Source organism: Plutella xylostella, chromosome 13 (genome assembly GCF_932276165.1).
Source record: "Plutella xylostella chromosome 13, ilPluXylo3.1, whole genome shotgun sequence".
NCBI lineage: Eukaryota > Metazoa > Arthropoda > Insecta > Lepidoptera > Plutellidae > Plutella > Plutella xylostella.
Window position 1 is genome coordinate 6,361,393 of NC_063993.1, and position 21,094 is coordinate 6,382,486.

General features: G+C 37.6%; 1 protein-coding gene across 3 annotated transcripts in view; it reads left to right on the plus strand.

Annotated features, from left to right (window-relative positions):
- LOC105380254 (eye-specific diacylglycerol kinase) overlaps positions 1 to 21,094 on the plus strand; it is a 126,592-nt gene that overhangs the window by 35,734 nt on the left and 69,764 nt on the right. Inside the window, exon 1 of one of the 3 annotated variants that reach the window (XM_048625080.1) lies at positions 14,166 to 15,162. The exons of the other annotated variants lie outside the window; for them this stretch is intronic. Within the exon in view, the coding sequence (XP_048481037.1) occupies positions 14,948 to 15,162 (215 nt within the window). The 5' untranslated portion in view covers positions 14,166 to 14,947. Of the gene's footprint in view, positions 1 to 14,165; positions 15,163 to 21,094 lie in introns of those variants that run through there. 3 annotated transcript variants of the gene reach the window in all.

Genomic DNA, 21,094 nt, shown 5'->3' on the forward strand with positions numbered 1-21,094 from the left:
GCTGTAAACTAAAATAGAAGCCGTCTCGTCTGCTGCTGCCCTTCAGTCGCCGGCGGCATTCCCGGCGATCAATTGATTATTGGCGGGCCAATGAACCGTGAAAGTTAACGATGAGATAGAGGTAACTTGAACGACGCCCACATGACCCATTGTTTTATTATTATCATTTTAAAATACGAGTAGGCACCTCGTAACAACCCTTGTAAAATACTTTTTTTATGGTTTATGGGATTATATTTATTTTATAAACGTAGCTACTGTAATTTTTATAACAAAATTATATCCTCCACGTAGTGATATAATTTACAATCCTCATATTTTGTGCCAAATAAGGAGTAGGAAAGCCTTAAACGAATTCTCCTAATCTCAAATCACGGGTAATATTTCTCCGTAATTGTGCACTCACTCTAAGCGCCGTGAAAATGGTTACTTGTTCGGAATTCCGCAAAATTATACTTCGCGGAAAATTCACAATAACACAACAACAATTCAGACAAAGGTAAACCGGTTTATTCACAGCGGGCTTATCAATGTTTATGACTGTTGATTTAATTAATTAGAAACTGTAATTGTTAATATTCGTTCGCCTTTCTTTGTGCTATTGAATTGGGTTAAATATTTGATGATGTAGCGGTTCAGGTCTAAATTGAGGTCAAGCCCACAGTAGGTAGACGTTTTGATAAATACTCAACAAATACGCACATGAAAGGTACAACCTACATGACTCATACCCTCTATCGCGTCACCGGACATGTACGAGTACCTAAATGGTTTGAATATATTTTAGGTTGTTAGGTTGTTGAAGTTAGGGCCCGTTAAGGATCGTAGACTTAGGGCGTCGGGTGTGTGTGTGTTTGCGAGCGTGGAAGCTAGATTTTATAGCATCATCACATTCATCAGAGATAAAAAAAACATCAAAATATAATTTCAAACAGGGTCTAGCAAGGCGGAGCTGCAACTGTCCAGCGGTCGCAGTTATATTCGGTTCGTTAGGTAGGCCGATTTAGGAAGGGAGCACAAGGGGGTAATTCTCTTAACATTCCCAGCTTTGCGACAATCATCAACACAGCTTTGAGAATAACGTACAACGCGTGTCTCTAGAAGTAGCAACCCAACTAGGACAGTACAGCCAGAAATGGAATTGAACATCTGCTAAGCTGGGCGGTTCGTTAAAGATTCAGTGACCGCCGGTTCCGGCTCAGAGCCTTGGGGCACTCCTGCCTCTACCGCCAGAGTCTCGTATTGCCCGTAGGTAATGCTTTCAAATGGGATCCACTTCAACTTTAAACTTTTTATTATAGTGTTAGCGGGTTTGCAATTTAAAGAACTTTTCGATTGTGATACGATAGGTTTGTTTTGTAAAATAGATTCTGGTTTTGTTTTGTTTCGTATAAGGATTCGTGATGCATCGATAGGTTGAAATTTTAACTTCAAGCAATATGTTGGACGACATTTATGTGTAAAAATTCACAGATATCATAAATTGATGATCATAGATGAGCGGCTGCTCAGTATACCGCCAGCCAGGACAAACCTGCTAGCGAAGGCACCCCTTACTAGGGCCTTAAGAATATTAAATAAAGTTAATGAGAGTGTGGATTTATATAACTGCAGTTTGGGTGAATTCACAAAGGTCACCTTAAATATAATATGTTATAGTTAGTAAGATAGGAATAAGTTAAATTATAGTCATTGTTGAAATTTTTTGAAGAAGTGTTTATGTTGATTTATTTTATTTTTATTGTATTTATTTTAGATTTAAGGTTAAATGTATAACAAATTAGTATTTACTGTAATGTTGTGCAATTTTAGTTAAATAAATAAATAAATTTTGAAATCCTCCAAAAACATGGAATATCTTACATATATATACCTAATGTACAAATAACATGTTTAATAAGAAAACTCAGTCAATCCAAAAAACGTTCAGTTGTTTTTTTCAGGTGATCACGTATTATATATTAACTTTTTGACCTACACGTAATCTCAGGTATATTAAACGAAATGACATTCTCAAGTTTTATAATTTATACTTAGGTACTTTTAAAGCCTATTATTAAATTTTATTAGTCTTGTTTTAAATCAGACAAATAAACAAGTTGTGTATTATATCGGATCTCTATGTAATTTGGAAAGTTTTGAAATATGAGGTCCAAACCGTCGCAAGGTCGTACACTGGATCAAACAAAAGTTTTAAAATATTCTGGGTCAACTTAGCAAACAGATGGTACTGTGGACTACCGAATTAAATGTAGTTATTTAGTAAGGGAATATATAAAACTTAATTTACGGGCCGAAATACCTCTTAGCTATATCAGTATCGATACTATTTAAAATACAGAAATTTACCTCACGAACTTAACACCTTCCATATAAGTTTGTAATTTAACCTGTAAATTTTTTTATGTGAAATAAAAACCTATTCCAAGTGTATTTTCGTTTTTGGAAAGTTATTTAGTTGTATATACCGACGTCGACTGTCGACCGCGTAACAATATTTTGGATACATATTATCAATGAGACATAATTATATATAATAAGAAATATGTGTCTCGTGTTTATAGTGTAATGATAGATTATAGTCATCGTCCAATATGATTAAATTCCTCTCATATTCTAGCCCTTGCCTCCATTTCTGTCATTGAAAGCACACGTTTTCCAATGACACGGGATCTATTAGATGTGAAACTCTGTGTTTTTATTCCAAGGAATATCTGCATATCGACGACAAGGCGGAATATTAAACGAATCCGAGATCTCGAAACACAATAATGCGAAGATAATTCTCGAAGGGAGCTTTTGCTGTTTGTTCTGTAACGCGTCGTGTGTTGACTCAAACAATGCTGGTGAAGTTTCCCTTTGTGCGATTTATTTGCTGTTTAATATTTAGATTGTTCTGATTTACTTCCTCTGATTCGGTATGCAAATAAATAATTATTCAAGTGGTGATTATTTCTCCTTTGTGTGTGCTTCATTCATAAAATATAAATAAAACATACAAACAGACGAATTTAAAACCTCCTCCTTTTTCAAGGCTGTTAAAATATAGTTAATTAACCTAATATTGAATCTATCAAAAATAAATGTTCTAGAGCACAACAACGCTATCTTTACAACGAGTAATTTATGGGAGAATATTTTGGTTTTTAATTGTTAGCCTTAAAATTAAAAGCCGCAAAGAATAATGATTGTTGTCCTTACAAACTGTTTTATTGTTGGCAATTGTTTCTGTTGCAAAGTTAGCACGGTAGGACTCAACGCGACTCCACACTGAGCACGAAGGGCGGATCTTTCAAACTTTACATTAAATTAACCCGAGAATTACCTACAGTAAAATCAAATTACAGTAGTACTGAAGCGGACGCTCATCTTCCCTCTAAATGAAATAAAAAATGCCATTTATTTACTTCGCATAAAATTATATTCATACTCTTTGTATTTTATAAAATTTACTAGTAGGTAGTTCCAAGCTTCGCGTCGTCTTTGAATGACTGTACTTTTATATACTTTGTATATTTTTGGCCCAAGATGGTACCCCACTGAAAGAACTCAACACCACAAATACACAGGATATAAATGTTACGGTACTTACAAAAGATTTTTATAAAACATAAAACTTCTATGTCATCAATGTAGGTAAATCTGGCATGTTGTATCTATAAATGTATCTACACGCAAAACGTATAACACTCCTGTTGATTCAAAAGCACCTGTTTCCGTGTCGTGACTTGTTTCCGGTCGCCGTTTGAACTTGCCCCGGATCCCGGTCCCGGGGGGATTATCAAGTTTCGCCGCACATTTTCTCTTCAAAATTATACTTTATACCCGAGCTTTAGTCTTGTAACTAATGAATTTTATATGAGCAATTCTATTTTGTTGCCCGGCACGAGGTATGAGGAAGTTTTGATTTAAAACCTGAGTTATTCTTCAAGTTCAAAGGTTTTCAAGAATAATATTATGGACACAATAATGCTAATGACTGTAATCCTCGAAGTGGAAGCTGGAGATTATACATATATACCTTGCTATCTGTAGATATAAAATCTGCGCAGATTTGTAAGTTTTGTAGGTACTTTTTTACAGCGGCAACGATCGTGTAATGTTCAAAATTGTTCATGGTAGGTTGCGGCCCTCTTATAGATTTCTCTCCTTTAGATGATTATTTTAAATATTAAGGTAACACCGCTTTTAAATTAATAGGTATAAATGATAGGTCTGCATTGGATCCTCATCACCTACTATGTAGTAGGTGTACAAATTAACGAATGAAAATCGAACATTACATGCGTATAAACGTAGCCACAAACATAATTAAAAAGTACAACGTAAATTTCGGGGCATATTCTGGTAATGTTGTCTGACTCATAACTCGCTAATTCGCGTTGAGCAGTGACGGCGGCACACCGCACGCGCGCTGATTAAACACGAACACGGAATACCAATGCAGCCGCAAAATATACACTACACAGTGAATATACACTACACAGTGAATATACACTAGACGTGAAATATACAGTTGGACGGGAAATCCTGACAATACCACTCTCACGTTGTCTGTTACTTGCATCTAAAACAACACACACTCACGCCTTGTACTTACTCTATTCCAGTGATTTGTTACTAAGATTGACGCTAAATAGATAGTCAACACAGTTAGATAAGAATTGTTTATACGAGACAAAGTTTTAGAGTCAGTACTTCAATAGAATTAAATACGTAAAATAGCGGAGCTCACAAGTACACAAGCCTACAAGTATATGTGGCGTCCTATAAATAGGTACGTCCTTTAATCTTGTATTCACAAATAAATTAAGGTAAACTACTTACCACCCAAACATGTTGATTAAGATAACGATTAACAAACCGGGTAGTAACCGCCTGCCATCCCCTTATTTCAGAGCCCTGGCTGAAGGGTATTTCTGAAGGACCATTAATCTCTCCTGTAAAAGATAGTAGAGTTCTTAATTAAACCATAACTTTCCCTGTGGGATCATAATCCTTGTACGGGCACTATTAAAATTGGATACTAAATAATTACTGCTACCTTTTGGTAGTAGATACAACTTACCGGGGTAAACAAAGTTTCGTGACCTTTAAATAACCCTAAGTTTATTGCAGGGAACATCGTCTCAATCCGCTTTCAGAGGATTAAACTTCAAGATGATTATTCCGGAAATACTAGTTTGCATTATGATTGGTCTGTTATTTGAAATACCCTGCAGTAGGTATTCATCAGACACCCGAAGAACTTGCAGAGAGTGCTCGATCGATCGATCGATTCACTCATTGCGATGAATAGGGCGCCGTCCTATTGATGAAACTTTCCAGTCTGATTGAAAGTTGAAATACAGAATTAGGCTACAGGGGTAATATTAGGTTCACCTGTTTCAAAACAGAGATACAGTTATATATAAACAGAGCTTATATACGGTCTTTTTTGAATATTTTTTGTTTTATATTTTTCATTCACCACATAGGTAAGCTGCAGGTTTTATCCATGGTACATTTTGAAAGGCAAGGCAAGTAGCTTTTTATTTCTACGTAGGAAAATTTAATTACGCGTATTCACGTGTTTACCCACCCTCGTCCAGTATTCATGTATGCCATAGCTTATGATGCAGCAATAATAAATCTTTCACGTGGCCTTAATTAAGCCTTCCTCAAGTCGTGGCCTAATGAAGGTATCGCGTTAAGATTTCAGACAATGCCTCCACCATGCTCGTGTAATGGATAACTTTTCAAGTCGTAGCCTCCTCCACTCACGGGCAATGAAAAAATTTCCAGTGAGAAAAGCACCAAATTACTTTTAAACGGAAAAGGCTAGCCTAATGACGCCTTCTGCAACATTGAAGTACATTTAACAGAGCATCCGGATATTACCAACTAAAAACGTTAATAGTTTGTTCAAATTTTAAATTAAATCTTTAAAAAAAAATTGTCGTTTGGTGTCGGTATTTTGTGAGTGGAACTTTTTCATTGTCCGTGAGTCTAGTTACTTTCCATTCACACATTTCTTTTCACCTTATACCTAATATTGCATTGCCCTTGCCTAACCCTAAAATTACACAAATGTAAATTTCATTTAATACCTCCGTAAGTAACAAAATAAACGTGCGACATTGTTTACATGTTATTTTGAATTATACTTAACAAGGGAAAGCTTTTTGCCTGAAACAAAGCTGTCAGTATTAAAATAAATAATAATCTGCATAGACAGGATGTTGTTCGGGTTTATTATTATTTCATACGTTGGTTGAACGAGGATCAATGGGTACCAGTGGTATTATTTTTCTTTATGTATGCGATTTATTAGTTTCAAACGTTACCGGGAGGTACGGTTCTATCGAATTACTTGTCGACAAGTGTTTTTTTTTCGTGATACAGCCTCTGATAAGGTTAGGTCATTATTGGTCATCATGAACTTGACGATTTCGAAGACTTGATGATTGCACTACATGAAATCATCAATTATCATAAATGTTGGTGTGTGGTAATAGTTAGTTTCAATTATCAGAAAGCTGAGCTGAACACCGACTCTCTGGTCAGTTCACAGACGAAAAAATACTTATTTAATAAGCGTAGTTAATCACCATTTCAATTTGACGAGACTACTAAACTGCCAATAAACGCTCGCTGAAACGATCACTTCTTACACCATCATTGTAATCAAAATAGATAAAAGCGTTCCTTAGCCGGTCACGCGCACACTCCATCCACAAATAGCTTTATCACTTGGCATACGTCCTGGGAATCCCGCTTCTACACGGAACTCCAGACACACCTGAGCTGATTACTAGTCCTTAATGCCTAGGTGTTAGAGTAGGGAATCAATCAGTAAGCGGGTCTGGGATGGCTGGTTATGTTTTACTACTACATGCAAAATTGTCGCGTGCGTAGCCCGTCGATATTTTGGTTTTGTGACATCGTGTGACGCGTGTGTACAACACTAGCGCCGAGAGCCACAGACCGCGTACAGTTTCAGTGAAATCAAATCTTATATACTTTCCTCTATTATGTAGCAACTTTTCATTGATTTCACAATACATAACTAGAATATTCATTAAGCTTAGATGATTTATACGATACAGGATACTTTAACAGTGAATATGGAGTCAGGTAGTACGAGTAGGGGCAAAAGAGACTGATAAAAAGTATCCAAAACAACTTTTTTTTTTTTTTTTTTTTTTCATTTTCCATTGTATCTGCAATCAGTCCCAGAACTATGAGCAGATTTGTTCTAAGTTTAGTGGCATTGAAAAGAGTCCCCCAGTGGGGACCCCTCTTTATTTCATCGCTAGGAGTGTGCTAGCTCCATAGGTTCCCTTCTCTTCAAACGACGCTGGAAGTTTGGTGTGGTCAGCTGAGCAGCTAGTTCGTTCGGGTGGTTACAGAGACGGTTTCTATAAGATCCAGCCTGAGTGCGAATTTCTTCAGCTACTGTAGGTATCCCCAAGTGCTCATGTAGTTCGCTGATCCTTATAAACCAGGGTGCCTTACCAATTGCCCTCAAGATGGCATTCTGTACCCTCTGAATGATGTTTACATTGGAGATGGCTGCGCTACCCCAGAGCTGGATTCCATACGACCATACAGGTTTTAGCACTGTTTTATAGACAAGCAATTTGTTTTCCACTGAGAGCCTAGAGTTTCTTCCAAGAAGCCAATTCAGATTCCTATATTTCAGATTGATTTCGTCTCTCTTAGTCTTCAGGTGTTTCTGCCAGGTTAGTCTACGATCAAGATGCATTCCGAGATATTTAACTGTGTCATGGTGTGGTAGCTCCGTTTCTCCAAGTTTTACAGGAGGACAGTTTCCCTTGCGTAGTGTGAATGTAATCTGCACTGATTTTGTTGCACTAGCTCTAATTCGCCACTTTTCAAGCCACTTGTGAATATCATTCAGACTTTCTTGCAGATTAAGTGAAGCCTTTTCAGGGATTTTATCACTTGCCAGAATTGCCGTATCATCCGCATACGTTGCTGTCGTAACACCTTTACTTTGAGGGAGATCTGATGTAAATATTGAGTAAAGTATTGGGCCAAGCACAGATCCTTGGGGAACTCCCGCATTTATCTCATAAAACTGGGACATACTGTCTTCTTCCTTTACGTAGAAAATTCTATCCTCAACGTAAGATTTTATGATGTGGAAGAATGAGTGCGGCAGGAGCATTTTTATCTTACACAGCAGTCCAGTGTGCCATACTCGATCAAACGCCTGCTGGACGTCAAGAAAAGCTGCTGCACAGTATTCTTTTTCTTCAAGAGCACATCTGATGGTACTACAGACTCTGTGGACTTGCTCAGTAGTAGCATGCTGTTTTCTGAAGCCAAACTGGTGCTTGGGTATCACTGATCGTTCAGTAAGGACAGGAGTTATCCTTCGCAGGATTACTTTTTCAAAAAGTTTTGATACCACTGGTAGGAGACTGATTGGTCTGTATGATGTAATCTCATTTGGAGGTTTGCCGTCTTTGTGTATCATTGTGATTTCAGCTATCTTCCAAACAGATGGGAAATATCCTGTTCGGATAACAGCATTGAACAAGGCTGTAAGGTAAATTATTCCTTTTCGGGGTAGTTCTGTCAATATTTTCTTATCAATTTTGTCAAAGCCAGGAGATTTTCCATTTTCCAGTCTGTATATTTGCTGAGCTATTTCCTTTGGGCTTGTGTGTTTCAGCGGCATGTCAAGCTGGAAGTCTTGACTCATCACTAGGTTTATATCTTTATCCTCTGAATCTGAAGATGCTGCATTTGGCGTGAAGACCACAGCAAGGTGCTTTGCAAAGGCTTCAGCTTTTTCTTGACTACTTCTCACCCATCCAAGTGTAGAATGTTTTAGTGGCGGTTTAGATTTTTGGGGGCGGTCATGTTGTTTAGTTACTTTCCAGAGAGAATAGTTGGTGGATTTAGTTGCACTTAGTCCTTCAAGTTGAGTTTGTAGGAGTTCATTTGAGCAGTTCTGAATAATTTGTTTTAATTCAACAATAGCTTTATTTAATTTAGATTTGTCTGCTGGATGGCGACTTGTTTGCCAAATACGGCGCAACTTTCTTTTTTCTAAAATCTTAGCTCTGATTTCTTGTGGAACAGGTTTATTTTTCTGTGTCGTTACATGATATGGTGTACACATCCAGCAAGCTTCTTGAATTATATGGAAAACATTCAAGGCGGCGTCTTCAATGTCGTCAGGTGTTTTAAGACAGATTTTTAGGTCGAGCTTTGTTTCCACTAAGTCCCGAAAGGAGTTCCAGTCAGTGTGTTTGTTATAGATATAATTTCGGTTTTCTCTATGCATGACAAGTGCACTCATTGTTAGTATAACTGGAACATGATTTGACGAGCCGTCCAGGCATGATTCAATTTGAAAGTTTAGTCTCGATAGCCCTGCCGTTATAAAGAAGTCAATGGTATCTGGCAGCTTTTTAGGATCTCCCGGCCAGTGGGTTGGTTCAGCTGTAGAAAGTGTAACCAGATGTTTCATATCTAGACATGCTTTCAATTCTTTTCCTCGTGTGGTAGTTAATCTAGAGCCCCAGTGTATATGTTTGGCGTTCCAGTCACCCCCAGCTATGAACCGCTTGCCAAGCGTCTGGAAGAATTGTGAGAACATATCTTTGTTGATTTTTGGCTTTGGTTGGCAATACACAGATGATACATTAAAGTTTCCATTTTTGTCCTGTACAGAAATAGTAGTGGCTTGAATATGATTGCTTCGAAAATGTGGGAGTTCATGATGACTTATAGATGATCTTATGATCACAGCTGTTCCTCCATGAGCAGTCCCATCTGGATGATTAGTAGTATAGATATTATAGTTAGAAATTCTTATTTGATTTTTATTAGTTAAGTGCGTTTCTGATATTAGAAGAATATCTAGTTTGTGTTCATTTATTAGGACTTCAGCTTCTTTGATCTTCGCAGACAAACCATCTATGTTCCAGGTGGCGATCTTGAGAGTATTCATTTTATAAATTTAGTTATTAGCGTTGACATAAGCCCAACGAGGGACGTTATTTGTTCCAGGAGTATATCCATTTTCTTTGTTTGCTCTATTAGAAGTTTTTGCATGATTATTATTGGCTCAGTCTCATTTGGTTTGTTGGTTTCTTTTCCTTTGGTGGCTTCAGCGAATGTTTTAGTATTTGTATTTCCCGGTTTAGGACTTAGTTCAATATTTAGTACTTGTTCCTCTACTTTTTTGTCATTATTACTCGTACTTTGCTGGTAGATTGGCACAGTTTTTGCTCGGGTTGCCTTGCGTTTGTGGATTTGTTGATAAACCTCACAGCCTTTGTAGTTTGCAGGATGCGTTCCCAAGCAGAGAGCACATTTTGCTGGAGTATTCTTGTCTTTATTTGGACAGTCACTAGTTTTGTGGGATTCAGCACATCTAACGCAACGGTATGGCTTGAGGCAGTTGTTTTTTGTGTGTCCATATTGCTGGCATCTCATGCATTGCACCACAGTACTGCGTTTTATGGGGTCTTCAATCTTGACTGCGGTGTGAAAGATGTACTTAATATTCTTTACTTCTTTGTTCTTGGTGCTGGGTTCCAGGTTAACAAAGAAGGTGGTCGATGGTCTTTTATTTGGACCAACCCGAGCGTTGATGATCTCTCCCCTGACTATATTTCCTGTGTTTTCTATTGCTTCTTTTATAGCTTCTATTGGTGTGGTGTGATGAAGATTTTTAATAACTATGCGATAGCATCTCTCCGCTTTGGGTGTAAAAGTATGTCCAATCATATTCTGCTCTCTCACAAGGACCATCAATGTTTTATAAGCATCAATAGAGTTGCAGGTGACACGCAGTTGATTTTTTGATACAATTTTTATTGCATAGTCTGTTTTTTTCTAAACACTTTCTATGGTACTGACAAGTTTATTGACATCTTCCACTCCATATAGTAGCAAAGGAGGTGGCTTATTCTCACGTTTTGGTAGTTCGCCTTCCGCGGCATCTAGTGGTAGAGTTAAATATCTATTGCTTGTATTTGCTGGTGGGGATGGGGATTCCGCAAACTTCCTCTTTTTATTGGTCCTAAGTACGGGTACCCTTTGCCACTGGGGATGTTCAGATGATTCATTGTTAATTTAATCTCCATGATTTCAGAGTTCACACTTTCTTTAACAAATAGGCTGGGATGAAATATTTGTTGTATCATCTTCTTCTTTTGAGGTTCAGTGGTCATTTTATTGCTGTCTGTAGAAGTACTTTGGGTGGAGGCATGATCAGGACCCCCCAGTAAATCTACTGGATTGGTAGTATCCAAAACAACTATATAACATTAAATTATTTATTTTATATAATATATTAATGTTTATAGTGTCAAAATACAAGCAAATATGCAAAAAATACGAAATCTCCACTGTTTGCCTAGCTATGTTGTAATTGCATAATTAAATAAAATATAAATAATTAATAAACAACAATGATTAGGCATTTGTAAAAGATATTAACCATTAACGAATATGTGTTCCAAACTTCACAAAGAGTCATTAAAACCGTCTTCCCTTATAATAAGATACTTTCTAAAACTTTATAATTAAAATTAATTCCTTTTAGAGTGGAAAAATGTTTATTGCTGATAATGAAAGATTTCAGCTTTGAAATTGTATTGAAATTTTTACTTTGACTCGGACAAATCATAATGAAAATACCTTTTCAGATTAAATAGAACAGCGAAGGTATCACAATTTGAACAGTCACAAATTTGCTGTCAATTTGTTAAGAGTTTTTTCAATTTATTTACTAACGACTCCATGTTTATTGATATTCCTTTCTGAATACTTTCATAAACTCGTAAAACTCAAAACGACGAAATATTTAAACGACAACGAAATAATTAGTGTCCAATTCATTCCAATTTAAAAATGTTCATACGTAGTACCTACTTAGTAGCAATCTTAATTTCGTCGTCTGATACTATTAAATCATGTTATTATGGTTATACGCGTGTCGATACTCATCATACTCATAAACTCGATGATTACGATTACAAGATATTTCATTCATTACGTACCTAGTAGGTACCTACCCTACCTCATGTGTTGAAGAAGGAAAACCAATCTTAGATCGTCTATCCTTTGTATAAACGCCAGGGGGGTCACTCTCTATCGACGAACGAACGAAGAATAATTTTCACGCAATCGGCTTTTTAATACAATGAGATAGAGCTCCAAAGCTTTGGAAAAACAAAACTGCAACACTAACCACGGCTCTATCTCAATGTATTAAGCGTGCCGATTGCGTGACAATCCTTATCCGTTCCTTCGTTGATTTAGACTATTTAGAGAGTACCCCCCAGTTCCTTAAGTCCCTATGTCCACAATGTTTCTTTACACTTGACATTGAGTTTGTTATTCGGCCATCCGTCTCCATTACTCGCTTGCTGCAGGCGCGTCGCGGTCTATTGTAAGCGGTTCTATTTCGGTATCGAAGTGGCATTGCGATGCGGACGCGGGTAGCGACGCTAGCGACCGCAGCTGACTGAGTTCTGCTAATGATTTTTGACCATCGCTTTTAGGGATAATACTACCTTTTGTATCTTTATCACGATGACATGTTAAGTTCTGTAATTGTGTCCAGTTTTTTGTAGAAATGAAGAATATTATGACCATATACCTACCTATCTATCTAATAATAACATCTACATACTAATAATCGTAGTTATAAGAATAATAATATAATTATTTTATATTTGGTTATAAAGAGGAACTATTGGTTGATTGATTATCTGTGGCTAGTTAATTAGCTAAAGCTAAATGCTACTGATTTAGATTTTATCAATTTTGTTGCGTGGATATATTTGAATAACCTCTGTTTTGACCAGTGACAAACTTAATTATATCAGTTAGGTTGTTAATTTCTATGTCCGTATGCAATTTTTAAAGTTAGATTTGATTTATCTGCACATCTTTTAGCAGAATAGGGTGAGTGTTGGTCTTATTGTGGAGTTAAAGTCGGGTGGTTACCGCGAAATGTGGGGTCGTTGCGGCCCCATGCATATATGTATGTAGCCACGTACATATACGTATATAAGTTGTCTTCTATTTGTCGCGTAAGCTGCTTTGGTTTGCGGATAAGCTGCTCTCTGTGACATATCGCAGCTGTGTTTTTGTATACATAGGTAGTATACATATTTATACATTGTATATTGCTCGAAGGTGTTTATGTATATGCGTAGATTTCACTTAAAACATCGTATAGTTTTTTTATTTTTATTAAACAGCGGCGTTAACTTTCTATAACCATAACACATTACATCTTCTGTCCGTTTGAAACTTTCATCAATAAGGACTATTTTTTAAATCATGCAGTTACGAGTAAGTATTATTATTATACTCGTAATACCAAAAATTCTTACTTACTTAATCAAATATTACACTTTAAACATTCCTAATGTGCATGTTGATTTAAAGTTTACATTCAAAACATGTCAACAAACTTATTATTAGGTATAACGTGGTATACACTATACTACCATGAAGTTGTTATAATTATAACACATCGTGTCTGAAGTCTGAAGAGTATCTTCAGTAAGCGCGTAGACGTAATGTCACACATTACAGTGAAGCTCGCTGCAGTAATGACACTCTAATCACAGAGCATTTGCACAGTAAACACCATCACACTTAACGCGGTTTGTCTATTTGTACACGAACTTCACGCAAACACGATGTTTGGTGTACTTTATCTGGCGTTGTTTATGCACATTCATTACCTATGTCATGCATCCACGTACCTACTACTATATTAGTTTGTAATCGGCTTCTGATTCTTAAGAAGGTAGTCATGGGACACGATGGACGAAATATAGGAATGTTATTATTTTACTTATATTTATATAATAAATTATTTGAATACTGAAGATTTAAAACTACTCACAACATATATCAAAATAGCAAGATAACTATTTCAGACTTTATTCAGGGTTAATACCAAAAAAAAATCTCAATTCGTCGCCATATACTTGTGACATCCTTTATAATATCTCATCAGCTATTCAAGTTTTAACTTGCATTTCAAATAAATAACAATTACAAATTCCTGTAAACATCCTAACTCTACACCTACCCACACTGTACTTTACTGTTCACTATTGGTCTGTGTCGCGAGACGCGATGACGTCACCGGCGCGGGCGCAGCACTCCCGCCGCCGCTAGTCCACGCGCACGGCTCCGTCCCGAGACACGTCCCGGCTCCACGTGACCTCCGTCACTGTCGGGACATCACACTGTAGACACGGTGTCAGTGCGTCTTGCGTGATAGTGCTCAAGTGTTGTTTACACCGCGGTTACAGCGGCTGAAGGTTTCAGTGCTCTTTAGTGATAACGATAACGATTACCAAAATAATTTTGTGATTTTTAGGTTTGTGTGGTTAGGTAGTTACTGAGAAAAGAATTTAATTGTTACACGGCTTTGCACATAATTGAAATTGAAATACCAGCTGGCAAAACAAACGAGCACCGGATCGATAACGTTGCTCTCGTTAAAATTAATATTATTTGCTTCCTAACAATAAGGATAATGTAGCGGTCGGAATATTTAATGATCCAATCCAGCGACCTATTCGGCGTTCGACTGACTCACACGTGCTCTCTATGTGGTTGTTTTGTACCTTACGAAGTGTGAACAATGTGCGTCAACCAGTCGCCCCCCATCCAGTGCGGTGAAACCTGCAGATTAGTGCGGTGAAGTGATAACAGTCCAATAAATGATTCGAGGCAGGTAATGTGCGCGATAGCAGTGTTTACCGAGTGATAGTGCGGCGCGAACGTACCCACCATCGCAGGCACATGCCGCGGAGTGACGTCACGGGCATGGTGCGGAGACTGTGAGCTGGTGGTCGCGTGGGCGGGGGCCACGCGGCGCTATGCGGTGTGCTGGCGCGCCGAGTGGGCCGGCACCACGGAGGCGCTGCGCTCGCTGCGGAGCTCCATGCTGGCGTGGCGCTCCGGCAAGGTAACCGCGGGCAGCAGCCGCCCCCCCGCCTCGTCCCCCGCGCCCCCCGCCGCCGCGCCCCTCGCCTCCCCCGACCTGCAGTCGGACGACAGCGACGACGCCGCCATGGTGCTGGTGGCCGGCGCCGCCGCGCGGAGGCGACATGCCCTCCGCATTAAAAGGAAGTCCAAAATTGCCTTCAGAGTGCCGAGGTTCGTTGTCGCTTCTTTATTTATTACAAGCGATCCGTCTTGAAGAGTTTCAAAGATAGCGCAATCTATCATGTTCTTGCCAGTCTCTCGAGTAGATTGATCGTGAAGATTCTTTATGTTTGCGAGTCGTTGGTGTAATCTGTAGTGAAATGAGAGATCCTACCATCAGTCTTTTTAATCTTAAATGTCGACAGTGGAGTCTGGATCCACTGAAACATTATTGGTGAAGGCATGTTCTGTTCAGCTGTGCATTAATTATTGTACCTATATCCTGTAAATATCGGTGTTTCGGTTTCGCTCGGCGGAACAATTGAAGCCGGGGGCGGCGGCGTATTGTTAGACAATTTGGGTCAATCAATGGCGGAGCCCACGGCGACGGCCGCCGCTCAACTCGTCGCTATTTTTCACAAAACCAATACAACAATGTTACTCTGCGGGCAACCGTTCGAAAACAGCTAAACTAACAAGCGAATGTTTCCAAACATGAATATACTACACTACGCTATAAATTCGTGAACAAAAACATTTCTTCTTTACAAAACGCCAGGTAAATTTCGAATATTTTTCCACTATACCTCTGTATCTAGATGAACCTCTATGAGCTAATTCTTGAATTCGGGGTCTCTGATACAAATGCCAACTGAGACAAAGATCGCGTGTTTTTCTCTCGTAAGGGACAAAAACTTCGTCCATTTGTTTTTACTGTCACTCGGTCTGGTTTCAATCCATGCTGATTGTGGTGGATATCCCTGTCTGGTACTTTTCACAAAAAAACTTATCTACCTTGGATCGGATTTAGGGTGAATTCGTCCAAATATCACGTTACACGAGAATAACTATACCGGGATTAAAATTATACGCGAGTAAATATCTAGGATAAGTACATTTGCATTCTACCAAGTTATACCATGATTAAATTGAATGAACGAGGAACGAAACTGTAATGCAACTAAAATAAAAATAGCTGCGTTTCAAAGCATGCAATAGAAATGACATGCCAACTTAGTTTGAATGGATTATAAAAGTATGAAATTGTTTATGTTTTAATATTTTATTCGCTGTTGTTATTCTGAGACTTTGCCTTTTAACGTACTTTTGTTTATGTTTTGACAGATGTGTTTATATGTCATTATGACGGTTTTCTAATCAGCTGATGTGCTGCCGCCATTACAAAATTACTCTCGGATAAGCTCGTTACACGGTCAATTTTGGCGGTATAACATTTTATTCTTGGGATAAGCTAGTTATCTTGGTTTCAGGTTTGGTAGAATGCAAAATCTGCTTACTCGCGAGTAACTGGTACTTTACTCGTGAGTAAAAAGTTACTCGACGTTGGCCGAATCCGCCCTTAGTGATTTTGCTAACCGCGGGCATAGACAAAAACCCAGGTTCTACTTTGATATTATTGCAATAATATCGACTCTTAAATAAAAAAAAACTGTGGAAATGAGTCTTGTTTATTTGTTATATTTGCACCGTACGTTAAAAAGTATTCCCAAGAAATAATACAAATATTATTGCTGATAATATTAGTAACAAACTTTGAAAGTTTTTGAACTTCGGCGTGGCGTTTAGAGCAAACCAACGAAGGAAGAAGACATTAAATGATAGTGAGCTCGTAGCCACGGGGCTTCGATAGTTCCCACTGGGAAACAGAGAGCAACCATTATAAGTTTTTGTTTTAATTTACTTACACATATTACTTAGAAAGAACGGGGATACTTAAGCGAGCGTTTATTTATTTACTATATAACATGCCGTAGTGATTAATTATTAAAAAATACGGGTACATAATATTTTTATAAGTGGGACCTGCAAGCATATTAGAAACACTACCTGGCTATTATGATCATCATCAGTTTGCAAGTGTGTCAAATGAACAATGTCAAATCAAATGAACTTAATCAAAAAGTCCCCAGTGCCAAAAAAAACACAATGCCAATATGATCCTGTCTGGTAACTCTTTTAAATGAACACAGTAAATTACGGCAGCTTGTCCCGGTTATTCTTAGGTTTAACCGACTAATCTTCAGTTTATCTTCACAAATAACATTAGCCGTAACATAAAAGACAATGCTTGTCCATGTCCATAAACAAACACACAAAACATAACAAATAAACCGTGCGCTCGACAAAAACTGTAGCCCCGAGACGGATTACCCAAATATTGCAGTCAGACGGATGCCATCCAGCATTGTGTGCCGAACTGCTCCGACGCTGCCCGACTGCTTCCGAACTTTATAGCTCAGTCTGATTCTGGTATCTTGGGAAATTTTATGTTGTCGGCTTCAGAATCCTAAATTTCGGCAATATATCAGCATCATAAGGAGTCAATTCCTGGTAACTGTGCCAGACTTTCCGATTTTAGTTGTTTGATATCAAAATCAATCAACTCAAGTCTATTTTGTCGTTGATTTTTTTTAAATAATCAGATTTTTATAATGTTGCTGTCAATGGCTAATAAAATAATTCAGACGCTACAGCATCAAAATTATATCATTTTAAATAAAAAATAAGAATGGAATTGGCCGATTTCAATATCAAACAACTCAATTATGTACCTGACAACTGTGCCAGACATATCGACTGGAAAGTATCTGGATTCAGTGGAATGGCCCCGTGAACAATGCACGAATAAGTTAAGATTCCGGGCACGTAGGGCGCCGTGTCCTCGCAACAGGTACGTATATTTAACCGGCACGGTAACCGGAGACTGTCCACTTGCGCGCGTAATTAAATTGTCACTGATAAATACGATGACACGAAATGAGCTGGCCAAGGAGGTAAATATATCTGTGAAAGCGATTAACCGGATGCACGCCGAATTCCAGCGAGACAAATCTAGGATGGGTTCTCATGTTTTAAATTTATTTCGAGTAACGAATTTCCCCAATTTTTTATAAAATAAAACTCAAACCTTCAAAAAAGTAAAGACCTTAAAGTTTTTAAAAGTCATAGGACAATAGAGCCTCTTATTATAGTCACCTTTAGCTTCCTCTACCGCTTCTGCAAAACCCTGTGTATCGTATTATACTAAGCGTAACATTATATGAAAAGCATAATATCGCGTGAAGTGAAATGTCTGCCGTACCCGACCCGTCCCCTGTCTGCAGTCGCGCTACTGGCACCAGCTGCGACAACATCCACGATATGAAGATAGCACCAGACAAATATTATATGTGACGTCGTGACGTGCCTACAATCCTTTCCTTTCTCCCGTGTGTAAGTGGAAAAACTTTCAGAGAATTCTTCGTCATTCGTCATACTTACTAATATTTGTGAGGAAAAATTTGCGTGCTTGTACCGAATAGCTGAATATTATACAGATTCAATTTGAATCATTCTTTCGCTATTGATTTGGAGTGCTACTTCGAGAAAATCCTAGTATTTTATAAGCCAAACCTCGCTAAAAGTTTAACATGAAAAATAAAGCCACGAAAGGGATTTTTCATACTAAACTATTTCCTTGCCCGTTCACAATTGAAAAGTAAACAGACTCAGCGAGGATCTGACGGATCTGCCATATAAATTCAATATGATTTTACCACATTAGCTTGGTCATGCATGCAGCTTCACGTTGAATCGTCAATATTACGGAATTTACGGGATAATATATTATGCATGCAGGTATTAAAGGAGGCTGTAATAATATCAGAATGCACTGGGAAATTCATCAATTAATGGCAACTGAGTTACATCGGCAGTCTGGGAATCTTAACGAGTATTTATCACCGGTGCGGCCATTTCAATTATGCGATCAATCGGCTATCCATTACTGGCCCGAGCCACTGACGGCCCCAGTCGGGCGAATGTAACCAGTACATGGTAGTCAAAGGAATACGAAATGAATGAGAGCATACTGCTAATGAGAGTAATGAACAAGGTAAAGCCTCTTCACGCATCGCATATACTAGTAAATTATTTAAAAAAAAACTAGCAATAATAAAACAATTTATCTTCTCTGCTTTTATCGAAATAGGTATAGGTACCAGCAATATTTTATTGTTATATTATAAATAACTTCACTACCGTGAGTAAATTTATGTACTTATCTACAAACACTTTATGTAGGGTATCTAAAGTCTAGTAGTAATATCTACATTGGCTGATGGATTAAATACATCAAAACACGTATAACTAAAAATAAGTCTTCATAATTTGTGCTCTATAAATGCGGCGCTATGACACATTCAAAATGACTATAATTTCCTCATTCTTGGTAGGTAAATCAAATCTATTAAAACTAATATTGCGCCACTCAATGAAGATGACAAACTGCGGGATCTTGTTAACTTCGCTTGTTCCATTCTATGCCAATAAGAAAATGCTGTTAGTCCAGAAAGACGATTTCCAACCACTCGCCTTTGAGTTTAGTGATATAATTAATTCCAAAATATTCACTATTTATATGGCGTTATGACTTTAACGCGCCTCTGACAGGCGACTTTAAAGGCGGGTGGTCGAGAATTGTCCCGCAGGTCTCCTTGCTTCTTTCTATAGACTTATGTCATGACGTAGTGTCGATGTGACCTCAATATAGCATTAGGTAGCTCCGATGTTCCCCGGGGTCTCGACATCATGATCAAATTAATCAATTATCAAATAATAAGCCGCCGATCCACCTCTTGTCAGGCCTCTGCAGAGCCTTGAACCTCAGGGGCTTCCTCCGTACTAATGCTATTTAAAATTCATAGCCATTTTGTGAGCCTAAATAAATTTCATTTCGTATAAACGAGCTCTAATGAAATACTCGGATTAATCATAAGAACATAACGCAATTGCCATGACTTGTAGATACTATGAATAGTAGGTAAGGAAAGTCAATATTATGTACCTAGATATTATGATCGAATTCGTAATGAAGTTTTCAATGTCAGTGAGAAAAGGGTTAAGATTTTCAATAATATAAGGTTGCGAAGGTAAAGCTTGTGAATACATTCAGAGCATTATTTTTGCAACATCCAATTTTATAAAATACGTCACAGTACTATATACTAATTAATCTAAAAAAAACGTTTTTTAAGTGATTAAAATTTGTTTAAGTGATGGCACGAAGCGGCACGAGAAAGAAAATAAATTAGGCAAGTCTTAGCTGTCTCTTATATTTTTCCTTTTTAATAAAATTATAACAGTTTGTCCCTCTCTGTATAAAGACCTCATTTTAAAAATTTCTTCAGAGGATAAGAATTAAGTACTCATTAAGAATTACTTACAGACTTATTTATATTATAATGTGCCTATATATTCTGAAAGCCTAATTTCTTGTACATATGTACACTCACGGGCAAAGAAACAGTTGTACTTGCAAAATGCTAACAACAAACGGCGTAATTTAAAAAAAATAATAATATAGGAAATTTGAACAAAATATTTACGTTTTCAGTTGGTAATATTCTGAGACACCGTTAAATGTACTTAAATAATGCTGAAAGCATCATTAAGTTACTTTTACCCGTTTAAAAGGAACATGGTGTTTTCCTCACTGGAACTTTGTCATTGCCTCCTGCGTGTCATTATTTTCAATTTAAACTGAGTTCGAAAGAATGAGGAGGTTCTTGAATCGGCTCTGTGTATGTTTTTTTGTATGTATGTATGTTCACCGATATCTTCGCCATTTATGAAGTGATTTTGTAAGATAATTATTGTTAGTTGTGTTGAGTTTACCTTATTGGTAGGAAAAGAGGTAAATTTTTAGCCTATTTAGGCTATGAATTTCCATTTTGGGTAAGTAGGTATTAACATATTCTAATGAAATTTTGAACGTAAATAAGTAATTTTCATATACCAAAATAATATGACCTGGAGCAGCAGCAGCTTATCTGATGATAGAGATGGAAGGGAGGGGGAATTACTCAACGGTATAACTACCTCGTGTAAAAATTGCGGCTTGAATGATTTGTATTGATTAGTACGACTTATTGATATAATTTGC